Consider the following 18622-nt stretch of genomic DNA (forward strand, 5'->3'; position numbering starts at 1 on the left):
AAGCAGTTAAGCCTCAGATTAGTGGACTTCACCGAGCTAACCAACATTAGAAAAGTGTAACAAAAAGGGAAGGAGAAGCTGATGACTTGTAAAAACTATAGTTTCATATTTCTACAGCTATTACACTTTGCTTCTCAAATTAACTATATAGAGATACACCGAGGTACATTCTCCATGTTGGGGCTCTCAGTAATATTATACTCTGACGAGGTGAGCTTAGGTGAAAGCTATTATCCTTTTATTGATTTCCCTTATGAGATCTGACAGCAGGAGATGCAGATAAACAGAAATAGAAAGTCAGAGAAGGAGAAGGAGATTAATCTTTACATCAGCTGAGATATGAAAGGGACAAAAGGAGTTTTTGCTCTAATGTCTGTCTCATATTTTGTGCATTTCAAAAACACCTACAGGGTTTGGAATTAATCTTGTACATGTGGACACAAAAGCCAATATTTTGTATGCAAAACTGATTGAAATCTTACCAAACACGTGACAGGAGGTTGGAGGGGAGGGACTATTTGGAGAGAAAACAATGAAAAAAAGAAAAGAAAAACAAAGGCAAACAAAAGCAGTTGGTCTTCAGCCTGTTGATGGGAGAGTGAAAAAACAGAGCAAACGTTGTTTGTACGATTTTCGAAGTGGGTACTGCAGTGACAACAAAACTAAGGTTAATTCTGACATCAAAGCTTCCAAGTCTGTTTAGTCAAAGAATCAGCAGACTTTACTTAAAGCAGAACAACAAGAGGAATCAAAATGTGCCCGCTGAGGGGGCCACAGCTCTAAACATGGATTTGAACATGCAAAGAGGACTGAAGTCATTTTATTTGTAGGTTTGCATGCTGTACAAAATCATGATTAAAAACATTAAAAGGAACATTTGGCCCCAAAAACATGTTATAATTACGGTTACAAATTGTTTTCTTCGTGAACAAGTCGTTATGTTTTATTTTTTTGAGCAGTACAAGCAACTACAAATGTAAAAATTCTGTTGTATCAGTGAACTGTGTTGTGGAATCAGTTTTCCTAGTGCTGCACGTAAAAATGTAAAATAACCTGCCTCCACTTTGCTGTTATTTTTATTTTTTTTAGGGTTAATCCAAAGTTGAGCTGTGAAAATGATCTACATGACCAATAAGGCATTAAATCCTTAAAAATACAGAAGAGACAGCAATCTTTATATTTAATATTGTAAAAATCAAAGAAAACATTCACTGAGATAGCATGCCCTGAAATAAAGCAAAATTGAAAATATTGACGGCAGCTGGTTTAGGCATGATTCAATTAACACAAATGTAGTTTCAGAAATTTCACAAAAATCTGTACAGCAATGTGAAATATCAATATGATATATTTTTCTGCAATTCACAAATTTGTAAACCTTTATTTCTATACGTAACAAGACATCTAAGACAAGCAAATGACTTTGGTGTTCTGTAGCTACAGGCTCCAAAAAATAAATACAAATCTTCAAGAAAATGTCCAAATATATTAAAAGATTATTCCTGTACTTCAAACTCATCACCCCACAGTGTTTCCAGTGGTCTTCTTCACTAAAGAGTAAGAATCTGTTCTGACCACCTGTTAAAGGAAATACACTGGTACGTCTGTTTATTATAACAATGTCCATTAAAGTGGTGATAAAGGGACATATATCAACTCAAAAATAGACTGTACCAGATGGCACTGATGAGAAATGTTTGTGTGTAAATGTAAACTGACCTGGAGTTTGGCTTATTCACTCAAAATGAAACTTTTACATTTAATCCTGTGGACATTCACTGAACTTTTCACAAGACCAGTATAACAAAGCAGGACAATAAAGGCTTGGCACTGATTTGCTACAGCTTAGCCAAGTCTGTGAAAATTCTTGATCGGTTGAGAATGTGGAGAATGTGCCGTGCATTCCAGTTCCCCCAGTGGGCAGACATGTCCACTAATGACAGAAACAATGGTTCATGGGCGAGCCTGTCTCTGTTTTCCCTCTGAAAAATCTGGAGAGCCGAGTTAAAGAAAGAAAGAAAAAGAAAACATGAAAACATGATTCTCAAAGGATGTGTCCTTGATCTGTTGTTTTGTTTGTCCACTCTTCTTTGCTGCTCCCTCATTTGTTTCCCATGCTGTCGTGAGACGAAATGCTCAAGGCAATTTCACCACGACCACACAGGCGCCTGCCCTGCCAATGTTGAGAGGGACCTCCTGCAGGAAGACGGAGAGGTTAACATGCAGTCTTCTCATCTGAGGCTGTCTTCAAAAAAATCCCATTTTACTTCATGCAGATAAGAAGGTCGTAGTAGCAAGATTGAAAAAAGGGAAAAAAAAACAACGTTTGCAAAAGAGAAAAGCAAGCTATAAAATATTGATAGGCTTTGGTGACTTCCTGAGATTTATGCTCCTGAGGGGTGTTAACTGGAGCCCTGATGTTACATGTAACTAGTTCTGGCACTACAAGCTACAATTCAATTTAAATATTCATAATTTTAAATGTCAAAAATTCCCTAAAACACAAATTGCTTCATTATATTTTATTTACATCTAAAATAACGAGTTTGGTACGTAATTGGGTTTTTGTAACAATAGTTGTGCAAAAAAAATGAGTTCAAGTTGGTGTGATTACCTCGGTCCACTCATTGTTCTGTGCATCGTAGGACTCTACAGTGCTCAGATACGACTGGCCATCATATCCGCCCACAGCATAAAGCCTGTCACCCAGGAGGCAAACACCCACGGCATCCCGGGGAACGCTGAGGGAGGACACAGTGGTCCACGTGTCCGTCTTTGGGTCATACCTGCAATTGCAATGTTTGGTCGCGTAGCTGATATTTGCATCGATATTTGCGGTGGAACAAGATTTTCTGTAAAAAATGATTTATTTTCCAATCAGCCTAAATGACATGAAGAACACAGCATCCCATCCTCACTAATCAGAACACCCTGATGTTCGTCCTTTTTAATCCCAGATGTCTGAATGGTCAATGGTGAGCTCTTTTCAGCTCAGAGAATCAAACTGAAACATAAAAGCAAAATCTTAAGCTGTCTCTTGAGCAGCCGCTGGTGGGACGCCGGGACCACAGAGAGCTGGGAGCTCAGTGAAGGCACAAGAGATTTTTTTTCATCATATTGAAGACATGAAAGCTGAGAAACATTTTAAGATTTACTTTGTATGATCTCTGAGTAATTAAGCACCTCAGATGTTTACAATTTCTGTCAAGTCGTCGACTTCATGCAGCATTATGTCAGCTTTAGGGAAAATAAGTCAAACGTGTCAGAATGTGATCTGCATGCAAATTACGTATGTAAACAGTAGATCAATAACGAAGTGTGATAATAATTAAAAGGATTATAATCACACAGATATGTGACGGAAAGGGGGGGGTCACTGGTTTACTTTCATGGGACTAAAATATTTGATGTATTGGTAGAAGTGACTAAAAGGCTCCGTGCAAACATGTGGAGCATCAAATCTGGGAATTTAAAAGTTAAATGACCTTCTGTTCTTGGAAACTGCAATATTAATATATCAGCAACTATAAAAAGCTCAACGTAAATAATGGAAATCGTCCTCTGAGGTTTTAAAGATCGCCAAACGGCATTGACTAAACAGAGAAAATATGCAAAGACCAGACACAACTAAAGGGATACATGTTTCCATTAGTTATATTTGATATTTTGGTAAAAAAAAAAAAAAATGGAGATGTTCAAATGAAGCGTCACATGGTACAAAACAAGTTTTGTGGCTGTATTTAAATGCTGCAACAAATAGTCGCAGTTATGTAAATGAATTCATAGGTTTAACCTGAGGTTCCGATTCAGAGGGAGGTTGTGGCCACCAGATGGTGCCAGATACTGTAAAATAAACCAACGTGTAGAAACTATGAGCTCTTCAGTTGAATATCCTGCAGTACAGACATGTCTCAAAATGCAGGAACAGGGTGGGGATGAAGAGGACTTTCACATTCTTTTTTTTCTTTTCTTTTTCTCGTGAGAAAGTCAACAGGCCCGGCCCCAGAGCTCCAGCAACAGGAATCCGAACACAGCGTTATGTTTGTGGATTTTCTGCAGAGAAGAAGCATTTACTGACCTCTCAACACAATCGGAGAGTCTGGAACAGTGGTTGGAGGCGGGGGCGTCGTGTCCACCCACAGCGTACAGGAAATTGTTGTAGGTCGCTACACCCACTCCTCCTCGCCTCTTGGCCATCGGCGCACACATGCTCCACTTGTTGGTGTGCGGATCGAAGCACTCCATCGACCGCAGACACGAGCTGCCATCTCGACCCCCTACTGCAAACAGTCTGAGAAATTACACAAGATAGTTCACAATCTCACATGTTAGACACGTGACCCGCAGCACTGCCGCATCTGGCAGAAGCAACTCACTTGTCACATGTTTGTAAAAAAATAGTGACAATGAGGGATAATGTGAGAGATTTCAGAGCACACGGCAGCGAGTGGATAGTGGTTTTCAAAGGCTCTTTCCTTGAGTGTTCTCTTCCACAAAGATCACATCAGTGATTTTAAGTGCTTGCAGCTCGCAAGGCCCAACATCAAGAAAGTAGAGGCTAGGGGAAACAGTTTCCTTGTTGTCTATTTTTGACCTAGCTGCATAAAAATAACTGCATCGAATGTAACAGTGAGGGCTGGATGTAGCCGAGCGGCAGCCTCTTTTCTCCTTCAGCACACAAACACATTCAGATGAGGCCGAGAGCTGGTCTGTTTCATGCTTAATTTACTATTAAATGGCGTTGTAAAGCATCGAATACATACACATACGGAAAGTGTTTTGTTTTTATGAAGTCTACATAACTATAAATTACCACACTAATCGGAGCAACCTTTGCTCTCATCTGCTGACTATTGCACTGCCACACCGTTTGTTTTTTTTATCTCACACAGACCACAACAGCATTCAAGAAGTAAAATGTTGTCAAACTAATTGTGCACTTCAGCTTTATCCTGGACCACGGCACTGGGAGTTACACAACCACACTCGTGGTATTGCTCTATTCCAAACTATGTATTATGTCACTGCTGACCGTTTATAAAACAGAGCATGCTGGAGTGTTTAAGATTTTAGAATTTTTAACTGTTCAAATTAACTCGCAAATGAATAAATCTGGTACATGAACATATCTGCCTTGCTTTTAGTTGGATTGCTATTATTGCAAGGAAACAAAGGCTAACTTTGGCATAAACAAAAGATGAGATCATGTTCATTTTCTAGCAAGTCAATAAACAAGAGGATTTTCTAATAAAACTGTCTAAGACACGCAAGAATGTGCATGAACACAGACTGTCTGTCTACTATAACACAAAATGTTTCTACATCTGAACAGCAGAGCCAAATTCATGACAGACGGGTTCCTTTCAAATGCATGCACTAACGCTGCCGTTCCGTTTTTCGGAGTAAATTCCTGTACCCGTCCGCCTCAGGCTTTATTGTGACTTCGCCGATGCAAAGGGCTTCAAACTCGGACTGACAGATTTTTAAAAGCAGCAGAAAAACAACAACATGCTTTTCCTTTAAGTGTAAGAGTGCACAGTTTATCAAAAAGCTATGCCGGCCTCATTGGTTCAATAAAGAAGAAGGCGGCGGCGGCGCGACGACTTACTTTCCATTAAGCGCTGTGACCCCCATGGTGCTGCGCGGTGTCGACATGCTGGCCACGTAATTCCACTGTCTGGCCTGCGGGTCCCAGCGTTCCACTGTGTTCAGATAGCTCCAGCCGTCGTGGCCTCCTACAGCATACATGGGGCCCTCAAGCACAGCAATGCCTGCACAAGTGGAGACGACATGTTACCCAATCATCAATTGTATGAGAAATTATGCCATTAGTTGATGAATGCCACCTGTGAGTACCTGTGCTTCACATTTGCATATTGATGTGAATTGGTATATGAAAAATGAAAAGCATAGAGCGTCTGTAATCATTTTTAACACCATTAAATGAACTGTAAAATGAATGAGGGATGAACATTTAATATTATGTGCATTATGTATTTATATTATGTATCTGGATTGGGTGTGACATATATTCTACAATATGTTTTATTCAGGGAGGCTAAATGCAACAAAAATTCTAACGGTTCCTGGAGAGAGCCGGGCCAGTGGTACACTTCTCATTTTAGGACTGAGCAGAGTGAGTCATCCGGCTGACCAAATCTACTCCAAAAAAAACAGGAAGTCTATAAAACTGCATTGTTATTCCTCAGTCCCAAGTCACAGAGGAAAGCGATTTTCACCAGCAACAATGCAAAGGATGTTCAAACACAATGGATTTTTACACGACCACCCTTATTTCCTTTGGTGGGAGTTCAAATATTTCGAGAGAACATGAGGGCAAGACCTCATTCAGAGAACCTCGAATGACAAACACTGTGAAGCCCCATTTTATTACCGACTGGTGGTTTTGGAATTAAAAAAAAAAGACTTTTCTCATAATGCACCCAGCAGGAAATGGTCATGCAGCGATGTTAGTAGGCACCAAGTATAAATATGTTCAGACTGAAAATATGCACATGATAAGCAACACAGCGAGAGATATTTGCTACCATAAAGATCAAATACAACACAGGTAATCTGTACAGTGTGATCTCCTGGGCTCGCTGATACCTCACTGGGTGTGTGAGCTGAATGCTTTGACAAGATCTCCCTGTTCTGTTACCCAGACCTGTTTCAACTGCAAATCAAAACGCTTCTGATATGAGATTTATTGGGCAGGCAAGTGTAAGGAAGAGCAAGGCCAGCACAGCTTGCCAAGCTTTGATAGAGGAATGAGAAAATATCAAAGGTCTATGTCAAAGAGATGTGTGATTTTCTTTTTCTTTTACCTCATACCAGTTGTGACCCTTCTGAGCATGGATCCTGCAATTTTTGGTGTTTCATAACACCGGGTTGCCTGACTGAGCTAAAACCTCAAACCTTGAAAGGAAGCGCGTTTAATTTCCAATGTCCTCTGAGACATTCATTTAAGGTTAAAGTAACAGACGGGTAGATTTTCAGTGAAATAAATGTCTGTTAATCACTCCCTCACTCTGAATGATGTAAGACAATAATGATCAGTGGCCCACATCTGAAAGCCCAGGCATGGGGAGTATCATGAGCGGAACTATCTGAACGAGCCGAGTGTCTGTGGTGACATTGCCGGGACATATCACAAGCGCCGCATAGTTAGTGATGCCTTTTCCATCACCCAGCAGTGGTCGTTCTGCCAGAGAGGGTGGGCGGAGCTAACCCAACAGGTTTGCTCTTCAACTGCAGACTGACTCATGTCACACAGGTGACACTTTCTTTATCTCTGAGGAATGAAGTCCAAAACCTGCAATGACCACTTATCGCCACAGGTGCCACCAAAGACAACAAAACTGCGTTGTTTTTTTTTAGACTGTAACGTTGAAGGAAATTTACCTAATATATATTTAAAACAAATTTGAATCGTATCATGTCTTTGAGAAATAAATATGAAGAAAAGCAGCTAATTATAGAGTTTTTAAATTGGGTCACTATTTGGGATAATTTCAGGAGTTTATGAAAGGAGCAGTGTGTAGGATTTAGTGGCATCTGGAGGTGAGGTTGCAGATTACAACCAATTATACAACAAGTAGTTCCGACCCAGGGATCTGATTGGTCAATAGTACATTAGGAACTGTTCAAATCAGCATAAAGCATCACACCCTGCTCATCACTAGAAATATCACTACGCCTTCTCAATGGGAATGTATAATTGGAATTGAATTTGATATAATATGCAATATAATGTTGTCTTTACTAGTTATAGGCCTATGTAACGTGACCCATTTGGCGAAATCGGGTCTCTTTTGGTTCTTATTTGTCGCTCCGAGAACCCGTATCGTAACACCACAGATAGTCGCGCACTTAAAATCCTAGCGACGGCTAGCTTGACTGGTTTGGTTGCTGTATTTATTCAGTTTGAGAAAAGATCTCCAGAAAGCAATAAAACGGACGAGATCGCGTCTCTGTTGCTAGGTCGTTGCTAAGGGTCGGCCTACTTCCAGGAGTGACAAACATTGCATACATTACATTCGCTTCTACTGACTACTTGTTTTCCATATATGTTAGTCATATCCCACTTTTGCCATGGAAACTGAGATCACACTAACAAAAAGTTATATATTTTGAGAGCAAACGGCCCCACAAAATGCCCCACAAAAATTAAATTTTATTACATATTTTATTTAGATGGTAACTTGTAATATTGCTAAATTGAATACTCCTTGCCTCACCCTCACAAGTGTTTGCTTTGTCCATTCTGTGCTACTGTAGACACATGAAGGGCTTATTGTAAGGTCATGAAAACAGAACAATTCTTACTGTAGTTTCAGATCTTTAAACGCAAATAAAAACATATTTATATTATGAATGACATAAATATTCAATTTCTGGCAATAGATCCACTTAAAATCCAACAAACTGGTTCTTTAAGGAAAAAATACCAAACGTTCACTGCTTCCAATTACTTAGATGTAAGGATTTGATGATTTTCTATGCCATGTCTTTTACACACTTTATGAACAAAATTATCAATTAGTTGTCAGTATTAGCTGTTCGTAAGTTTGTCAAATTTGGATGAGTCTGAAAAGTGAATCATTATTTTTTGAATAGCATCATGGTGCTTATGTGATTTAATGAACGAAACAAGGTAATGTTGTTACAGTATGTCTGCTTTATCAGTTTGTTCGTGTATTACTTTATTTTTACTGAACGAAAATAAACCATAATTGTGTGTCTGGACAAACTCTTACCAAGTCCATGTCTGTGTGTTGACATTGGGGGCATGGTGGACCACACTTTGTTGATAGGATTGTAGCACTCCACCATGTTGGACGTCTTGAGTCCATCTCTCCCTCCGACCACATACAGCTTGTTGTCTATCACTGCCACGCCAAACTGCAGCCGGCGTCCGTTCATGACTCCAACCTGGACCCAAGTGTTCGTCCGCAGATCGTACCTCTCTATGGTGGTAGAGCCTAAAACCAAACACGCAGCCAATATTATAATTCGACGAACTCAAGTTGCTGTGTATTGCGAGCTACTGTGTATGAGCTGTACCTTTGGTAGCGTCCATCCCTCCAACAGCATAAAGTGAACCCACTGTGGACTTTCTAGGTTTCGTTCTTGGACTCTGGAACATGGGACGGCGTTCGGGCAGAAGATGGTACTTCATGGCCTCCATCAGCAGCTTTTGGCACTCCAGATCATCAGAGAACATCTTGTTGTTTTCCAGATCGGCGAGGAGCTTATGCATATTTCAAGGAATCACATTAATCAGCTACGTCAGAAAGAGGGAATGAATTAAAAACCTAAAGTGTAAAGAAAGTGCCAAATGTTTACTGTGTACACAAACTATCTTTGAAGGAATGCAGCGATATGCCTGATAGTTGTATTTAGATGTTAAAAAGCTTCGGGGAAACTGATAAACTCCTTGTAAAACAAAAGAACTCTGCGATTTCATCAACTTTCTCACTTAAAGAATTAATCAAAGATCAGTATCAAGTGAGGTCATTTTTGTTTGACCTCTGTGCACAATCTAATTCTCATCTTTAAGTAGGATAATATACGAATAATTAGTCATCAAACCATTTCTATACAGTATAGGAAGTTACTATATTGGGTAAACTAACACGTTCATAAGACCGTTTCAGTCAGTGTTGTCATATTGTACACATATTTTGGAAAATGGACTTCAGCATAATAAACTTTATTGTTCAGGAAAATATCTACTAGTCAGTATTACATGTCCTGTTTCTAAATAACACTGAAACTACTTAGAGGATTGAAAAAGTTGCTTTTTAAACAGGATCTTTTTTCATGTGGTTTTATTGAGCATTCCCTGCACATTTCATTTGCTATTTATTTATTGATCGTGTTATGCCTGTGAGGAATATCGGCACTGCTCATCTTAAGAAACAGCACCAGTTTTGACAAAAACGATGATTCACTTCTGTTGTTTATTTGCCTGACAGCAAAAAGCGCCTCCTAGGCCAACGGATGAATTAACTTATGCATTAGATCATATTTTACTGATATTTTTCATTCATAAAAGCTTTTATTTGTAATTTTTGCAAACAGTGATGCTGTAGGTGATTTGTTCTCCATCTACTGACAATAAAATAAAATGTTAAATTCACATGTGCATATTTAGTTTCGGTAAACAATTTGTCAGAGAAAACGAAGCAGCATTAATTTAATAACAGAGATATGTTCATAGCTCATGTCGGCCAGAAAATGGTTATCTGTGTTTGATATGTAAATTAGGATGACCCAGTTGTAAACAATGCGTCTTTGTAGAAATACAGCATTTGTAAAATGTGCAGTCTTTAGAAAAAATGATGTGTAGCTGTCATACTATCAGCTTGGTTTGTCATTGTAAAGGAAGAATATTTTCAAAGTCTTACATTAAGTTATCATTCAAAATTCAGTTGTTCACGGCCTTAATTTATAAGAAAAGACAAAATTGTGCAAAACTGGCTTATAAATCCAGCCGGTTTCACTCTGGACAATCTAACAAAGATTAAAAAAAAAAAAAATCAAGCGGTATTGTAATGTTTGATTTGTCACAAAGAAACTAAAGACAAAGCACAATGTCTCTTACTAAATGTTGATCATAACATTTCCTCAGCTGTCGCACCTGCGGAGGAAGAAGAGGCAGGCGGATGTAAGCCAGAAGCACCCCGAGGTCCCGCTGCCGCTGCTGGACGTCGTACCTCACCCACATCATCAAAGCTTGGAATATCGTTTCCTCGTCGGGAACGTTGATGTCATCGCTGGAGAGCAGCTTAACAATCTCCGCCGTGGGGAGCAGCAGGAACTCCTGGTTCTGAATGACCTCCAGGAAGTGTTCCTGGAACACGGAGGAGACGCGGAGGAGACAGATAATCATCAGCTATTAGCCGAGAACAACGCTTGCTGCAGCGCTGTGTGTGTGTGTGTGTGTGTGTGTGTGTGTGTGTGTGTGTGTGTGTGTGTGTGTGTGTGTGTGTGTGTGTGTGTGTGTGTGTGTGTGTGTGTTTCTATGAGGACCGAGTGGCACAAGGACAGAGAGGTGAAGAAAAATGAGTGCAAAGAGAAAGAGTGTGCCAATTTGGAGGTCTCTATCTCCTATAACTGATAACCACAGTGAAACTCTCCATTTCACATCCATTTTCAACGAACAGATGAAACTGTCATCTGGTTTCACTTCGCTCATTAAGTCAAATTATCTACATGACAACAGACTACAAATCAATCTGGTATAAAACATTTGGCAGAAAACACCTCTTCGTAAGCCAATAAGACATATTTGCTGCTGATCGAACATGATACCATCCAGCCTTTATAAGCCTTTTAATGAGAAACAAAGGCCCTGCAAACCCCGATTACAATCCTACCAATGCAGTGTCCAGCTCCAAGTTTTCTGGAAGCTGTTTTCTATTGCCTTTCTAAAGATTAATCTTCCATGTATTGGCCTGAAGCCCAGGCAATATGACAGCACTGCATGGCTACCTCTTCAAGGTCTTTGTCTCTGGGCAGTTCCATTAGATATGATATATAAAACACTCTCCCCTCCTCTATGCATCTATAGTATATCCAACATGAAAACACATGACAGACATACATAGTATTTGGCTATAATCCCACTGTGTTTACTCTTTGAACGAGAAAGCTGGGTATTAATCATTTAGCTGCCACAGCAACTTTGACAAATCAAGTGCTCACAGTAGAGTGAATGCTCAACAATTACAAAAAACAAGCACGCTACTGATCATCAACTTGCAACAAATTACAGTGTCTCGGCCCGATCTATTAAGAGAGAAGGTTTTAAGATCTTAACAGGGAGCTTTAATGAAATGAGGGACATCTATTGATCTGTGGTGGTTGATGCTTGGGGACAACCTCCATCCAACTCTTTGACGTTTGCTTTGGACCAATTATTTGTAATTACCAGTCCTGAACAGCTGACAGCGAAATTCAAAGCTAAACCAAGCTGATATCGTAAACATTTAACAGGATGTGTTTTTAAGACGCTGGCAAAGTCATTGGTGAGTAAACTGCTTGGAAAACAAGATCAGCGGGAGAGGATGTTAATTGATTTAACCACTGCGAAAGAGTAATTGTGTAATACCAGTGTTTTTTGAGGAGGAGGAGGATTGACGCCTAATCAGAGGGAGGCTAGGAAATGATCTTCTAACGAACATTTTGATTACAATGTAATTTGCAAAGACAAAAACAGATGCTTGCAGTACACAGTATATTGTTATTTTCTAAAATAGGTCTTGTATTTTCATATACACAAAGTATATATTGAGAAATGTAAAGGACAGAGGTTTTTTGCTGAAAAGAAATACTGTTGTCCCAAACAATAAAACGTTAGACGTGTACGTACTAGAACATTAAAAGGGCAAATCTTTCATGAAGGAAATTGATGTTAGAAGTGGATCTCGGCTCGACTAGGAAAACCAAGATGATCAAAATGCAACTCGGTCCACTTAGAACGCAGAGGATGGCTTTCCAGGAAGCAGACAGCTCTTCCTGCTAATTATACTGCCGTGATTGAACAGGAAGTTGCCCCTCTTGTGCAGTTTGATGATTAGGTTAACCTCCTGGTCCTGGACAGGGACTATGTAAACAGGCTGAGCAGATGTCCTTCAGGAGATAACGCCTGCCTTCGCGCAGTCAGTTCTGCATGGCCAGCAAGAAATGATTTGTCAAATAGATGTGGCTGAATCTTAATCCAGTGCAAATATCCCTCGCAGAAATATATAGAAATTGGACGACTGGCAGTGAACTAATCGATGTGGTATCTCTTACGGGCAGCAGCACATAACCAAATTATAGAAAGTGAATCCATGAAACTATTCAATTTCTATTCAAATGTACCCCTCACCCATTTCTCTGCTGAAGTATTGGACTCAAAACTGAGGACAGTCGAAACTATTCCAATGTGTCGTGTACAGAATATCCATCCAGGACATTAGCTGTTCATATTGCGCTTACTGACTAAATCTGCTAAACAATGGTTATTAGACCGGACAATATGGAAGAAAAATAAAATCCAGATAAGTGCAGAAAAGGATTTGGAGTGAATCCTCTCAGTACTTTACATTGTGTGGAGCAGAGTAAATCGATCTACTATAATGTGGTTGCCTTTCACGCGAGCATACATCCGCTAATCAAACTAAATGTTTAAAAACAGTTGCCGATGTGTATTCATGCAACAGGGAGTGCAATCCCTTGTCACAAAGTGAATAATTTAGCCCACTATATAAATGTGCTCTGCCTCTGTCACTGTCCTACCATGGTGTAGTTATGGGCCACGTTGAGCAGGTCCACGCAGCCCTGGGCATCTGCGAAGGAACGGATTCCCAGGCAATTGGAGGGATGGAGCTGTTTCATCAGGAAGTTACAGCAAACCTGGATGACCTGTGAGAGCTGTAGGAGGCAAGCTGCCGCCAATAAACTCTCAATGGTCTCCTCTTTCAGCTCAAGGACACCTGCAATGTCAGGACAAGGAAAAAAAGACTCTTATGTCGTGACTGAATGTAGCTGCAACGGATAAAACTGTGGTTTTATCAATGCAAATAGCAACAAATATTAACAGTTAAATGAATACTTAATAAGTACTTAAAATGGGGAATAGTGTAAAAAGATACTGGGGGCACAAACCTGTGAGCTATTTTTTTTTATGTTACATACTCAGTTATGTTTAACAGCAGAACAAACCTGACAGTCATCATGATGATGTTTACTTTACAATTGAAATACTGAAAGAGTGGATGTTCTGACTCGAACACATTGTAGGGGATTTACCAATGGGCAGTCTGCCTGGTAATTTTGTTTTTACTCACAGTCAGCCTAATGATGAACAGTCCTATTGATCTGTTTTCAATCACGCTGGATTTTAGACATCTCATAACTACTTACAAGAGCTAGTGAATGTCTTTATGAGCACTCACCAGTGTAGGCAAAATTAACCAGGGATCTGAGGGCCTCTGGGTCCACTCCCTCCATCTTGATCTCCTCTTGCTTTGCCTCTCTCACGTCGCTGGTGAACATAGCAGCAAAGTAGTCCGACACAGCACTCAGGACCAGTCTGCCGTGAAGGAAAAAGGCAATGAATTAATGCTCTTTATGTGTCTGTGGGAGATCTATATGCTAATGATATTAAGAGTGCATTTCATGTCCTCAAATGTAGCTTTGCTTCATTAAAAACTACATTTATTCTCTATGTATTGCATCAAATTGTGCTGAGAGTTTAATGATTTCACGCTGCACCATTTTCTAACGGTGATTTATTCTAGTTATGTGATTTTACACCATGCAGGTCACTGAGAAATGTAAATTCGCCACTGCTGTATGATTCCACTTTGTCAGTGTTTGATAGATGATGTTATTCCACATGCTTCATGTTGCTAATCGCTACAACGGTCAGACTTCTAATTATGTTCGCTCATTTGTCAAACTCGCATAACATTCTGGTGGATTTATGAAGGGAAGGAGAGATCATGTGGCATTACAAGGTAAATGTGATTGAGTGAATAAATCCTACACCCATATTTCCACAATGTTGTGGTTTCTAATATTCATATTTATTATGCCGCGTGTCATTTATTATGCCATAACCCTGCTTCACATGGTTGTATCCAAGCAGACTATGATTTCAGACTGCTGTTCACACAACTGGGTAACTGGGATCCGTCTCTTCTGTCTCTGTGGAGCATTCCGGTTTCATGAATCCGTCTGGATGAGCTAACAAACTCTGCCGGTGGATAGACACACAAGCAGATGCACTCAGTGAACACAATGGCTCTCAGCATTCGGGGCATGTCATGTGATCTGTTGGGTTCAGTCATTCACACGAGGGCTGGATGTCCATATATTGACACCTCTATGCGGTGGAGCACGGTGTTCTTCTGGGTATCAAATGAAATGTGGAAATGAGCATGGGCAGAGCTGTAATTAGATCACAGCAGCTGAGGTGTTTAGATGCAAACCAGTGCACATGGAGTGTGCATACCTGTCTGGTCAACTGCCACCTGGAAATCGGAGGGAACTTGTTTTGCATTTCAAAGATCACCCAATTATTCCTCAGATCAATCCGACTGACAAAATTTTAATGCAAACTGCGGTCCAGGCCGAAGCCTGAACGCCTGTGTCACCAATTTAATGAAGTGTATCCAGATGAGCCTCTTTACTTCTAATCTGAGGCAGACGCAGGTGTAATTAATGGAATCAAAGCAGACAGAAGCACAAACACAGACCTGTGAGCTGGTATCTTGTGATCCCCCGCGATCAGGAGGACATCGCACAGCTGCTTGTGCTGGAGGTAGGTCTCCATTTTGCGGAATGTCTGTTCTGCATGATTTGTGGCCTGGAAGAACTCGTCAGACGAGTTGGTGTTCATTCTGGACAAGGTGCTCAGAACCAACCTGTGAAAGACAAACAGGAAGGGAGGAAGAGAAAAGAAGAGATTTGATTAAAAAACTGTTGCAGCCGTTAACCCTGTACAACTGCAGCATCTTTACATCTACAATATAAATGTGAAATCGTTGGGATAATATGCCAGAAAATAGAGCCAAGAGGAAGGTTTTTTACAAGAGTACATTGTAGAGCTCTCCATGGGCTGCAGAGCTTCATGCCGTTTTTAAATAAGCTGAATTATAATACATGTATAGCAATAACCTATCCTGCAGTATTAACACGATAACATATAATCAAATCAAGCAGAACTTTAGCCCTGAACCTTACGTTAAAGAAAATTTATTAAGAAACCAAAGATCCTTAGTCGCACAGTCAAGAACAGGAATCCTTCATCTGGCCCTTGAAGTTGGTAAAAATATCCAAGAGGTGTGTGAATTATGTGATTTTTATGATGAGTTAAGAATTTCTGTTAAATGAAATTTATGTTCAAAATCCAGAATTGTTCTGGTGCTCTGATGATGACTAGATGTAATGGTTATTTAGGTTTAATATTTATAAGTTGGTTACCTTTCTTGCTGCTTAAAAAAAAAAAAAAACATCAAGAAGGTGTATTAGTTTATTGTTACTCTAACTCTTTTTGTTATTAATGGTGTTTTGTAAGCCAGTTTGGGCTGAGCATATTGTTTATTCATGACACAATGACAAAATTAATCAATTAATCACATTAAATATGTAGGCATTGCAGCAGAACCCATTCTCTCCTGCTGCAACATGGCATGTATCTTCTTTTAAATCAGAAAACAATTTATTATCTATTTAGCACAACAACAAAAAAATAGTAAACTACGAGGAAAAACTACAGTTGACGAGGCACAGACTAATTGAACAGGAGATACTGGAGGTGAAATATTAACAAGAGAAATGAATTAAACAAATGAATTATCTTCGCTCTCTGTTTACTCTTCCTATCCAAGTAGGAAGTGAAAAAGAAATGAAGTGGCTGTACACATTGAGATAAACAACAATTTGCTGAGGACACAAAAGAGCTTATTTGGACACATGGCACTCTTGAATCCTCTTCTCCCTGCGGTACATCTGCATCTTTCTTGCCACTCTAAGCTGAAATTAAGACTGTTATGGACTAAACTCCATACATAAGTGGATAACTGAGCACTGCAGTCCAATGGGACAAGCCAACGGCACAATCTATGCAACAGCTTCCTAGACACAATGTGTGCACGCCTCTTTGTCTGTTTCTGCGTGCATCCGCATATCTGTCTGTGCACGTGTGTTTTCCAAAAACAGGGACTTAACAAAGTGAACCAGCCGGTTCCTTGCAGCATTGTGGCGAGGCTGAGTCCCCGTCCCCAAAGGCCGCTAGATTACATGCTGTTTTACAGGCAGCCGAGTAATCCCTCCCACTCATGGCAAATAATGCAGCCCAGTCACTGGTGTCCTTCACAGAGAAAGTCCACTCATTGACATTTAGGGTTGTTTGTTATGCTACATAAACGCCCAAGCTGCCTCTCCGAAGGGAATTTACTGTCATCTCATGCTTCTTCTGCTGTGCAGACAGATAGCGCTCAAGATTTTTTTTTTTTTTTACTGCTATTTAAAGCAACACTTTAAGTCCCCACTCATTACTACTCATACACTGATATGAGAGCTGCACAAACTAGTAAAGTTACAGATTTGTTAATACAAATGAACTGAAAACGCTGCAACGCTTGGCAGCACAATATGTTGGCACATACTGAGGTTGATACTGCAGCGGAGATGGAGGGGATGGTGGCTGTTATTGATGTCCTGATTAAATCGCTATTATAAAGTTTTTAGCCGAGCGTGTAACTTTCTCCTCTTTGATTACAGAAAGCAACAACATTTTCCCTGTGGGAATTGTTTATTTTACACTTCGGTCTTTGCAGTATCCTATAGTCTAATCTTTATTGGGAGACTTATGCTAAATGCAAGAGTAATTTATTGCCCTGTCACGATATTCCCCTCTGACTCTGGAGTCTGGGAGAGGAACACCAAATACGACTGAATAAGCAATTGGGCCATAAACCTGAGATGCATTGCCTTTGTATTGGCTCCAAGGCATGTTGTAAGGATTTTTCATGCCTACCAATCTCTCCGACACTAATTGCTTTGGTATCACATACTAGGGAGCAGTAAATTTGCTCAGAGGTGTATATTCTGCTTCCACTGGTGGGCTGGATCATCAGAGGCATAGCCAAATTTTATTGAGGCACTAAAACCCCCAGAACACGTTGCTCCAGAGAAACTGCTGCGGGGACAATGCTATACATCGCTTTAGTAAGCAATTCACAGAGAGTCACAGAGTCTCGGGGAGCATATCAATTTCTTTTGTAGTGTACAAACAAGAACAAAATTTCAATGTGCCTGCTTGCATTCTCACCACTCAGAGAATGTGAATTAGTCTACAAAACAGAATAGAAGCATAGACTCTGCTTTATTTACCACCACACCTTATCCTACAGCAGATTTCCTTCAGTGAGCACATGTCACCTGAAGTCTTGTCATTTGTTCTTCACACCTTCTCGCAGCTATCACGCCAGAATGTGACTAATTGATTCAGAGAACCTGCAAAATCACTGCATATTCAAAATAATCCGCTGCGCAGGTGAATCACATGTTAGGCAGTATTTTAGGATTTTGTCAAGACTATAGGAGACAGTTTTAAGGCTGTGCTATGGAAACTCCATATACTCTTTTTGTCCACAAGACACAGACAATACAGCACAAATATAAATAACAATACAGAGTAATTATTTAAAATAATCGTGTTTAATAGACAAATTGTTAGACGACTCAAGTGCTTTCTGACCGCTCAGATTAGCCACTAGCGGTAAAGATTATGAGTCAGATGTGTTGCTGAGAATTTTATTTCAACAGGGGAAAGTCGTGCCTGCCTGGGTCAAATGGGAAAATGTCTTTTTCAAAATGGATTATAATAGCCATTTTCCCCCAGAAGTCTGCTGAGAAGCTTTGGTCAGGTTGAAAATCCAACAACTCATACAAAGCCTCATGCAGCATGTGCCAAATCTATCTATACAGTATATATTCCATGAGATATTTATGCCTCTGTACTCTGACAGGCAGTGTACTACCATTGGGCTTTACGTTGAGAGAAATATATACACTGTGATAACTTGATCCAGGCAGAGGGACTGATAATTCTGCACAG

At 40.0% G+C, this 18622-nt stretch overlaps 1 protein-coding gene across 4 annotated transcripts in view; it reads right to left on the bottom strand.

Moving 5' to 3' along the window:
- Nucleotides 1-804: 804 nt before the first annotated feature.
- klhl4 (kelch-like family member 4) overlaps nucleotides 805-18622 on the bottom strand; it is a 31955-nt gene continuing 14137 nt past the window's right edge. For 3 of the 4 annotated variants that reach the window (XM_069170786.1, XM_069170783.1, XM_069170784.1), the window contains 10 exons: nucleotides 15255-15422; nucleotides 13950-14086; nucleotides 13291-13487; nucleotides 10610-10858; nucleotides 9067-9253; nucleotides 8760-8984; nucleotides 5609-5771; nucleotides 4079-4291; nucleotides 2615-2786; nucleotides 805-2196 (listed from right to left, as the gene is read on the bottom strand). In XM_069170786.1, the coding sequence (XP_069026887.1) occupies nucleotides 2137-2196; nucleotides 2615-2786; nucleotides 4079-4291; nucleotides 5609-5771; nucleotides 8760-8984; nucleotides 9067-9253; nucleotides 10610-10858; nucleotides 13291-13487; nucleotides 13950-14086; nucleotides 15255-15422 (1771 nt within the window). In that variant the 3' untranslated portion in view covers nucleotides 805-2136. The remainder of the gene's footprint in view (nucleotides 2197-2614; nucleotides 2787-4078; nucleotides 4292-5608; nucleotides 5772-8759; nucleotides 8985-9066; nucleotides 9254-10609; nucleotides 10859-13290; nucleotides 13488-13949; nucleotides 14087-15254; nucleotides 15423-18622) is intronic. The other variant, XM_069170785.1, reaches the window with a different exon arrangement.

The sequence above is a fragment of the Embiotoca jacksoni genome, unplaced genomic scaffold (assembly GCF_022577435.1).
Source record: "Embiotoca jacksoni isolate LCO1_2020_lvr unplaced genomic scaffold, fEmbJac1.0.p SCAF_5, whole genome shotgun sequence".
Taxonomy (NCBI): domain Eukaryota; kingdom Metazoa; phylum Chordata; class Actinopteri; family Embiotocidae; genus Embiotoca; species Embiotoca jacksoni.